This window comes from Periophthalmus magnuspinnatus, chromosome 1 (genome assembly GCF_009829125.3).
Source record: "Periophthalmus magnuspinnatus isolate fPerMag1 chromosome 1, fPerMag1.2.pri, whole genome shotgun sequence".
Taxonomy (NCBI): domain Eukaryota; kingdom Metazoa; phylum Chordata; class Actinopteri; order Gobiiformes; family Gobiidae; genus Periophthalmus; species Periophthalmus magnuspinnatus.
Genome location: NC_047126.1, coordinates 11,734,255 through 11,744,880, shown reverse-complemented (window position 1 = coordinate 11,744,880; position 10,626 = coordinate 11,734,255). Strand labels below are relative to the sequence as shown.

Below are 10,626 nucleotides of genomic sequence, written 5' to 3'. Positions count from 1 at the left end.
ATAATAATAATAGACAGCTGTTGCATATATTATTCTGTTTAGCCTAATTGAGATATGATGTGCAGTAAGCTACATTTTAGAAATAAAATCGTGCGTATCAGTGCATAATTCATTGTCATTAGCATGGCTTATGCCTACAGACTAAGGCGTAGTATTAAACAAAAACTAAATGTATATAACGGATAACTAATACATTATTATGAGCCACTGGCTTAACAATCATTTTAATTGGGTTGTCTAATCTGCTTGCCCCTGCGCAAATTTTGAGAGACGTGCCAAAATAAAGGCATCGTGTCAAACCTGGAGCGCGCATGGCAAAGTACCGAAGTGAGCGCAGATGAAATTTATAAAAGCAGCCCTTTCGCCTGAGTAATGGCCCGGCAATGGCGTTGCTGAAAGGGACGCGCGGCGCTGCTCCTCTCTCGCCCCAAAGGAGGCATCATCAGAACTGATATACAGAAGCACCTTCTTGACCAAAAAGATGTTTCATCCGGACTTTGGACTAGGACAACATCCGCGCGACTACATCTAAAATAACGTCTGTGCGTCCGCTTCATCAGCTGCGATTATGGGGCTTCAGACGCTGGCTTTACGGATTGAGCTCCGTCTCTCTTCGCGATCATTGAGCCTATTCTAGTATCTCACCACACGACTAAATTAGAGGAGAGATGATAAGAGCACAAAGCATTATAATTCTGCGGGGCTCCTCCTCCTTCCAGCCATGCGTCCTAATTAATGGGACACCCCCAGTCGCAAAAAGCCCCGCACTGGACTGCAACATAGTCAAAGAGTGAAAGGGAAGAGGGCGAAAAGTGCCACTGGAGATAATTGATTAGCTCCCAATCAATGAGAACTTGTTAGTAATCGTCAACTGTGTGGACCTCGCCATTTTCAGGGAGGCTCCAGTCCGGACAGGCTGCTCCCAGGGACCCTCATCATTGCGCTTATCCCACTTTGGAATAACACAGCTTTTCCTCATTTGCTCACGTTTCAACTGTTATGTGACTTTTGCGTCCCAGTGGCGTCTTTTGCGTTTTTAACTTTTCCCCCGAATTCTCCGTTTATAACGAATCCTCTGTACATCCAGTGATGACATCCAAAGAAGTGGCCAAATGTGATGCGGGGGAGAATAGAAGGCGCAGTCCTCTGGACCACTTGCCGCCTCCCGCGAACTCCAACAAGCCGCTGACCCCATTCAGCATCGAGGACATCCTCAACAAGCCGTCCATGAAACGCAGCTACGCGATTTGCGGCACTGCACACCTTATCTCAACCTCGGAAAAACATCGCTCTTCGGGCATCCCGCTGTCCAGCCGCGCACTACTCACCCAAACCTCACCACTGTGCGCGCTCGAGGAGCTGGCCAGCAAAACATTCAAGGGGCTGGAAGTGAGCGTGCTGCAGGCCGCAGAAGGTAAAAGGCCCATTTAAAAAATAAAATTGATATAGTCTAATTTTATTATTAGGTATTTGACAACTTATCTTCCTACTGGCCCAGTCTAATTAATTTTCCCATTTGCTCATTTGGATAGGCTACTTGAGTCATCAACTAAGTGTGCTACGCTACGTCACTGTGTCACTTAAATTGATAACGTTTGATTTTAGTTTGAAGAGTGCGTATTTCTTTCTTGTTTTTTCCGCAACTGAGTTTAATAAGTAGACTGCTTTTACGCGCACACGCTGCAGGCACGTGCATCTGTTTCTCATCCAGTTCCCTTTCCCTTTCAGGTCGGGACGGGATGACTCTATTTGGACAGAGATCTACTCCAAAGAAGCGTAGGAAATCCCGGACTGCATTCACCAACCATCAGATCTACGAGCTCGAAAAGCGTTTTTTGTATCAGAAGTACCTATCCCCGGCAGATCGGGACCAGATCGCTCAGCAGCTTGGCCTGACGAATGCGCAGGTGATCACGTGGTTTCAGAACCGCCGGGCAAAGCTAAAGCGAGACCTGGAGGAGATGAAGGCTGACGTGGAGTCCGCTAAAGCAATCGGCCAGGTTCCATTGGACAAGCTGGCCAAGCTGGCAGACTTGGAAAAATGCGCCAACGGCACGTTAGGCCACCCGCGCGCCGAGTCTCCCATGCGAGGCCAGCAGGAGCTTGAGCTCGCACAGAAATTGCGGACGTCGCCGCTGTCGCCCTTCTCAGACCACACAACAAGTAAAGAGTGCTCAGAGGACGAGGACGTAGAGATTGATGTAGACGACTGATGGCGCAGCATGGCGCTGGACACAGAGACGGTGTGAACAAATCCTGCCGAGGACTTGTAACTTACTGCTTATATTCTACCATATCTCCGACGTGTACCAAAATGTATTGACTTTTATTGTCACATAGACCTATTCATAGTGACGCATGAACAGAGCAGAGCAAGAAATATGCAGTGGTCTTTTACAATGTATCTGTTAGCCAATCAAAGCAATATGATCCGAGTAACTTATTTTTATTTTTATACATTATGTGCCCCTCACACGCAGCTCACACACCTGCCCGCGTCTGCACGGGCCTCTCCGCGCGCCGCCTTTAGTGCTCAGTTTGTTTTGTTGGCATGTGAATGCATGATTTGCTTTGTGCTCCTTATATATTTATTTCATTAATTTAAGCTTTGTTTGAGTCTTGGCTTGGACTTCCCATTCCTTCTGTTCACCTGTCTCAAATACGAAAACATTTTGTATGAGCGAAAGGAAATTTTCCATTTATATTTAGGCTATTATTATTTGATCAAAATTGTTCTTTATTTTTCTTGAAGGCTCAAAACGATAGAAATCGCTGAAAACATATTTTTTCTTTTTACATTTTTTTTTTTCAGAATAGTAACCAGTTCTAAATTTTATTTGTTTTCTACACCTGTAAGTGCCTTTCTAAAATCAGGACATTATTTGAAAACCAATGCACAGACTGTAATGTATATAGGCTATGGGAATAAAATGGATTTTCTCAATATTTCTTTTATGATGCTTTCTTGATTTAATTTTTGTCAAAGTGTGCGCTCTGTGCCAAACGTTGCTGCCTTGGCAGATAAAGGAGCCCCGTTTATACTGCCTTTGTGTCCTCTTTATACAGGGATGCTCTAAACATTTAGTTGCCTGGAATCTCACTCGGCCTTTCACGCCCAACATGCGTATCGTGCCTTATTGACCCTTAGACGTGTTTCCCATTCGTGGTAAAAATTTATGTGAGAAACACAAATCTGGTCCCGGGGAAAAGAGGAGGATGGCACAAAAAACACAAAGTTTTGGGCCAGTTTCTCCCTGCCTTTATGGAGCTTTTTTGTTCTGTGGGACTGGGCCGTAATTTTGAGCGTAAAGCATGAAAAGTGGGGACAAATGAGCAGCGTTCCCTGATGGGACGCGCCACAAAGGAGCAGGGCCGCTCCCCCGCAGGCAGCAATACTGAGACAAGTGTGTCCCACCGTACAAAAAGGACGCAAACGTTTGGAGGCCATATGGTTTTTGAAATTTCCTCACAATTTCAGACAATTTGATGGATTGAGTTAACCCTCCTTTTAAACAGTTTAACTGAGTGCGAACAAAGGCCATAATGCCTACATAGACTCTCCCCTCATGAGGGCATCTGCGGCTATTAATGTCTAGCCCCTTTCTTTGCCTGGCGTTTTGAACAAGTCAATGAATTACAATGAAACTGCCCCCTTTTTGTGCGCAGCTTTTTAGTTCTAGAATAATATGTTTGACTTCTATCCAAGAAGGGCTTCCAAACAAGAAATGGATTTTGTTGCGAGCGTTTTTAATGTTAAGTAGGGAGCCATAAAGAGTTTGGACGGTGACATTTTGCCAAAGCCTGGTTAGAAGCCCCTTTGTTTGTTTTCTTCTCCTCTGCGTCTTTATATCTTTTGTCTTTGAGGAGTTTAATGAAGCTGAAAACATGGCCAAGGAGCTCAAAGGCGTTTAACGCTCTTTGTTCCAAGAAATGATAAGTGGCCTGTCTGCTTCTGACTTGTTTTATAGTGTGCGCTTTTTCAGTATGACAGAAATTCAAGTTCTTTGGGCTCTGATCCAAATTCACATAAGCCTATTCAAACAAAAATACAGTATAAAAAAGTATTTGGATATTTGGTATGTTTACCAAGAATTGGCTACGTGATCGATTTAAATATATAATATATGATATAATGTTTAAGCTTTGAGAACAATACCAGAAATTATTTTTTGCCACGATCACCTAAACATGTAATTACCGATCCAATTACGCTTTAGACACGTACATTTTACGCACGGTGCTCTCTTGGGCCAATGGGAAAAAACAGCTCCTTCTGGGCTGATTAAAAGGTTTGAAGGGATGTCTTTGAGTAGATTTGAATCTCATGACCATGCAGTGTGCGTAGTGACTCTGGCCCTGGATCTTTGTCGCTGGTTCATGATCTGCGCACTTTATGGATCCAGTGGCTTCTTTATGAGGCCTTGTCAGGGTGTGCTCATATAATCCCGCAGTCTGAGGGACCACTTGGTGGTAATTAATCTGAAGGTCTTAAGTGTATTTCACTATTTCACTCCAAGATGGAAAAAATCACTACCGCAATCGTCCGGAAAATTGAAGTTTGATGCATGAGTCCCTACTGAAACAATTGGTGCAGCTTGCGCAAATGGCCCCTCCCCTTTTACCTTTTTACCTCTCCTCCACCCCTCCCACGTGCCTGCATTTGTTTGTGTTGGAAAAAGTGAATTATAGCTTAAAGACAAGCCTAAAAGTCTTACCACAACAATAGCATAATAATAATAATAATAATAATAATAATAATAATAATAATAATAATAATAATAATAATCTGTCTATCTGTAAATTGTTTAAAATTGCTTGGAGGCAAATCACCCTGTAGATCTAAATAGAGGGAATTGTGGAGTTTTAATCATAGCCTTCCTGTGGAGCCAGTTAATACTTCAAACTTCAATTTTACGGGCGATTGAACTAAGCATGTTCCTGACAGAATTGATGTATGTATTAATTTCCTTTAACTGTTGATTAATTAGGCTGTGCTGAAGGCTCGCATGGCACCGTTTGTTCGTGAATTTGCATATTAATCCAATTCAAATTGATCATTCAAATAATCTATAGGCTCTGTGATGATTTGAGGAACTGCATAGGCTATGACACTAGAGACTGAGCGCGCAGTATGATCAGCCCAGAGCAAACCAGCAACTTGTGTGCTACTGTTTATATAAACTCAGTAAGCCTAATTATTATAGGCTCCACTCAAAAGGAGAGGTATTAGCCGTGTGTGTGTGAGTGTGCGTGTGTGTGTGTGTGGAGGTGTGTGGGTGTGGGTGGGGGTGTGTGTGTGGGTGTGTGGGTGTGTGTGTGTGGGGGGGGGGGGTGCAAAATGATGATGTCTGTCATACCACCTCAAAGTTAGAAGCAGCTTGTAGCTTTTGGGACATTTGACCCATTTTTGACAGTTTAAACAACTCATTGTTGTTTACCTCAATTTAATAACACATACAAACACATTAGATTATTATTAGGCTATATTACAAATAAAGTAATCCCCAAGTAATGTCACTTGTCAAACATATAGGCTATAGGCCTACATTATTTATCTTAAATAGATTCATATGAATAAATGATCAAAGAACAAATACATCAAATAATTGCCCCCTATAGTTTTATAAGTTCAATCAGGCATATAGCCCGTTGCATTATGCTTTCAAGACAGATATGCTTGTTTTGTTTGTTTATTATTTTATTTTCCTTGATACCGGTAATTCGTCCTTTTTAGGTCTTCACAAAATCACACATTTCTTTTAATCAATTACCTGAAACTCATGGCTTTTTTTTTTTTTTTTTAAACAGAAACCAGCACAACTGAGACACCTGCTGGTGTTTTGAGGTTACTGCTGTAATCGAGTCTTGCCATTTATTTACTTTTTGCACAGATGAAAATCATTGTAGAAAGACACACAATGCAAAAATACTGCGTATGCATGTCCTAAACTAGATCCATGGTCCTGAAGGATAACATCACAACATTATAACAACGTTATGGCCATGCATGGATCATTTTACTTATTTTCTTCTTATTTATCCATAGCATAGCAGATTTATGCCATTTCATTTATGCATTATGTGCCTATGGAATTATGTTCAACTAGACTTAAAATATAGATTTATAGGTCCATATTTTTTATTCACGGGTGAAACGTCAAGCCGTCGCATGTGTGACGTCATCAATGTTGGCGGTATTTTGAAAAGAAAGCGCCTGTTTTTCTCGCGTTCAACAAAAAATCAATCAAATCATGGTAAGCGTACAATTATTCATGCTCATTCTGTGATAATGAATGCTATTGGTGCAACTATACATCAGTATAATATAAATATAAGTATTGTGTTTATCGATTAATTTACCTTATTATGAAACACGAATAACTCAAGATTTCTTTACAATACATCCTCAAACAGGGCTACAACATGCTGCTTGCTAATGAGTCTTCCAGTTTGCATTAGCTCTTCTTCAAATTACCTTTGAGTGATAAAATGGAGAGTCGACAGTCTGAGGAAAAGCGACAATTGGCAATGAGAACATGGCTTAGGCCAAACTCAGACTTTGTTAACCCCGAAAAGAGCTCAACTCAAGAGTTTTCAGTTTCACAGAGAGACTTAACCTAAACCCTGAGTCAGTCGCCATGGTAACTCACTCTGTTTTTATTCTGCTAAACTCGAGTTTAATCAGAGTCTGCTCCTGAAGGAGAGCTCACAGATGGACCAGGTCCACTCAATGCGGCTTGACAAGAGTTTAATGCTTTAACTTGTATTACGTTATACTTTACACTTACTTTACTCAGATACTAGAATCACCATACCTTCAGTGTGTTGGGAAGTGCAAATCATTAGATTCATGGATTTTACTTTAATCATTTTAATTCACTTTCCCCTTGATCTGTGTAACATTCAAACTCTGAATGAGCTAGACAACATAACCTTTGATATTTAAAATGGTGACTGGCAAAAAAAAAAAAGAAAAAGAAAATCATAGAACTGTAATTTTTAAATGTTTAATTATTTGTTAGTAGACTGCAGCAAAATTATGCATATATATTTTAATTAGGTTTTGCAAATGTATTTTTATCTTCATAGTTAACTCTTAAACTCAGGGTTTATTGAACCCCCTTTGTGAAAGGGGGTCCATATATTCAAGTTTGGACTAAATGGTTGTTTTCTAAACAACCATACTCCATAATGTTGTGTAAAGGAATCCTAAAGAAGCTTAGGCTATAAACAAGGGAATCAGTAGTTGTGATTCAAATTTTAGGCTATCTGTCATTTTCCTGTTTTCAAGGAAAACCTGTGCTGGTTCTGAAAATGCATATAAAAAGTGTTAACTTGAATCCTTAGCCTACTATTTGTGTGTTTAGGCAGAGATGATGTGTGCCCCACAGGCAACAGTGCTGTCAGAAACTGCTCGTGGTGAGCTGTTGAATCAGTGTGAAGAACAGTTTTCTCAGCTGGAAAAGGTAGAGTAAAGACTACAGTTTTGTGGCAAAAATGGCAGCAAGTGAAGACTTTTTATTTTAAACTGGGTGCCTTGCATATATGGTCCTTATGTTGTTAATTAATGTTAAGTTCTTAAGATCTTGAATATTAAATTTTATTGGGGGCAACACAGTTCAGAAGGTTTCCAACTGTACTAGGACACTGAAAAGCTCCAACTAGATTCACTTTGTCCAGTTACATGGAACATGGCTGCAAGACTGAAGGATGACACCAACGTCCGACACTTTACTTCCATTTTGTGTTTCATAATATGATGAGTGATTATTAGTTTCACATACACATACTTGTTCTGAGCTTTCTGTCCATCTGTCACGTGTCTCGGATGGTAGAATGAATCACACCTGTTAAATACATGTCCAAGTAGTCACCCGACCAGTCATGTGACAGGATAGCTAAGCTAATGAATGCAATTAACAGTTTGAAATAAATTATGAGATTACAGTTGTTTGATGGAGTCCTATGAAAGATAAACAGATGTTTACTAATATTCTTAAATTTTTGCATTAGTTTGCCACAGCCAAATATATTTACACCATGTACAGTTGATATGCAAATATAAAAAAAAAACAGAAGGATACAATATTGGCACCAACACTACAGCAATGGAAGTATTATTGGAGGTGTACATATAGCCACAGACTGGAGTGATGTTGTTACCATGTAGGAGAGTCACAGAAAGGGCTTCAGATCAAAGTGTTCATTGAGGCCTTAAGGAGCCAGGGTCCCCAGAGTATAGATCCAGAAGGCTTCTCTTTTATTCAGCTGTGGCAAATTAATTCACCACTTTAACAATATTATTGAACACCTGCTTATGCTATGTTTCATAGGATTCCATCAAACTATTGTAACCTCATAACTTGTTTCAAACTGTAATTTGCATTCATTAGCTCTCCTGTCATATGATTGATCAGGTGACTACCTGAACTTGTATATGACAGGTGTGAAACTGAATCCTTTTGTCTGAAGAAGGGCTTGACCCCGAAATGGCACATTGTGGTGATATTAAAATTATTCAAAAAAATAAATAAAAATAGGAGCTCCAAAGAACTGCAGGGCTGATCTGTTCTTTCTTTTTTATTCACTGAAAATTAAACAATGACTAAAATAGGCCAAAGTATGTTTGTAGTAGTAGTAGTAGTAGTAGTAGTAGTAGTAGTAGTAGTAGTAGTAGTATTAATAATTCTTTGTTGCAGCTCCAAAATGAGATTATATTAAGTGAACCAGATTGTGGCGAGAACCCACACGATCAGGTGAGAGAAAGCTTCTGATTTCTAATTACTAAACACTTTTTACATTTTGTTTTTGGCATTTGAATTTTAATTAATTTTTTATGTTTCCTTATTAGTCTGTAAATAGACTGATGGCAACAGAAGCTGAGCTCAAGCAATGGGCAACAATGGAGCCAAATCGTAAGTTTTTCTTTAGACTCAAAAACAAAACATATCCGAATTGTAATAAAATATTGAAATAAATTGAAATAAATATTTCATTTTTCCTACACAGTTCTTTCTGAAAATTCTGAGATTCTTCTCCAGGCTGGAAAAGAAGAGGTTGGAAAAGAAAATGCATTTTAAAATGCATTATAAGAATGTTGCTCATACTGTTTGTTTTTTTGTTTGTTTGTTTGTTTTCAGATTATCAAGCTATGTTCACAACTTGAGATGATAGTTCTTTGTTATGAAGCAAAGAGAGATAAATTAAAAGAAACTAAAGAGCTGTATGTAATACATTTCTTGTGGAAGTTGATGTTGCTGCATTTTTTAGCATGACATTATAATGTATTTCTGCTTTCACAGAGAGCAGAAGTGGCTTGAGGAGAAGAAACAAATGTTGGAAGCTGCTACAGACCATGTTGAGCGCCTTCAAATGGAGAGAGAGAAATTATCTGAGCACAGGTCAGACATCATTATGACAAGAGCCAACGTTTGTGCTTTTTTTCTGTGATGTATGTGTTTTTTTTTTTTTTTTTACTTAGTATCTTTAAAGAGACTAAAGATAAAATTCAGAAGATGAAGCTGTATCAGGACAGATTAATGGAGTCACTGGGTGAAATTCTTGAAAAACATGTTCCTGCTCCTCCTCGGACTGAGGACAAAAAAAAGGTTGTTTTACATTTAATTTTTGACGATAAAACAAGTACAAACATTAAAAAAATCTTCTTCCTTTCAGCATTCTGCACAGGATGTCCATGTGGAGTTTATTTCACTCAATGAAATTCTTGAGGTAATATGGCACATAGGACTGGGTATCATTTAGAAGTTGCAGATACAATACATACCTTGATACATAAGCTACGATACGTATCTCGATACAATGCACTTTCAATTCGACATAATTCAATACAATATATTTCAAATAGATTTGATACAGGTTTGTAAAAAATAAAGGGTAAATCATGCCTGTGATGCTAAAAGTATATGTTAAACTATTACTTGTGCAAAGTTAATATGAAATACACCCATTTTTATCTTGAAAACAGTGAATATGTCGAATGCATTACATAAACAAGTTTCCTTCCTCTACACAAGTAATAAAATTGTAAGAAAAATGTCACAAATTTTGGTAAAATATATCAAAACAGACTCTTGGGAATCTATCGATTGCCCACGATGTCAATACTTTATAGTCAAATCAAATACATTAATATTGGTATTTTTGCAAACCCCCTAATGGCATGGCAAATTTAGTTTGTTCTTAGTCATTTTTTTCTCACTTGTTGGATATAACCTACACTGTAAAATACTGTATGTCTTTATTCTGTTATATGCCTACAGCTTCTTATGAACAAACTTCTGACAACACCACATGACCCATATGTGGACATTGATGCAACATTCTGGCCTCCGTATGTTGAGATGCTCCTTCGGTATGGCGTTGCTATAAGGCACCAGGAAAATAACTTCAAGATTCGCCTAGAGCCCTTTTGCTGAGATTTTTTGTCATCTTTTGTAAATACTGTAATCTTTTTACAATAATATTTAGATTTGTCAATATTGATTGCTCTGTCTTTTAATTCACACAATTAAAGTATCTTTTGTTTTCATTTTTGGTCACTGCTCAACGTGAAATAAACTACATGCTTAATTGTTGGTTTGAATGCATTCATAAAATTATCAAAAA

General features: G+C 38.8%; 2 protein-coding genes across 2 annotated transcripts; both read left to right on the top strand.

Moving 5' to 3' along the window:
• The first annotated feature begins 983 nt into the window (after window positions 1–983).
• On the top strand, window positions 984–2,298 carry lbx1b (ladybird homeobox 1b). Its single transcript, XM_033969552.2, has 2 exons — window positions 984–1,414; window positions 1,729–2,298. Exons 1-2 carry the CDS (start codon window positions 1,090–1,092, stop codon window positions 2,211–2,213), a joined length of 810 nt encoding a protein of 269 aa, XP_033825443.1. The 5' UTR covers window positions 984–1,089; the 3' UTR covers window positions 2,214–2,298.
• A 3,869-nt stretch (window positions 2,299–6,167) lies between these two features.
• On the top strand, window positions 6,168–10,497 carry cenpk (centromere protein K). Its single transcript, XM_033969565.2, has 10 exons — window positions 6,168–6,254; window positions 7,368–7,466; window positions 8,700–8,756; window positions 8,852–8,915; window positions 9,010–9,056; window positions 9,141–9,223; window positions 9,303–9,401; window positions 9,482–9,608; window positions 9,676–9,729; window positions 10,281–10,497. The coding sequence occupies exons 1-10, from the start codon at window positions 6,252–6,254 to the stop codon at window positions 10,434–10,436; spliced, it is 789 nt and encodes a 262-aa protein (XP_033825456.2). The 5' UTR covers window positions 6,168–6,251; the 3' UTR covers window positions 10,437–10,497.
• The last annotated feature ends 129 nt before the right edge of the window (window positions 10,498–10,626 follow it).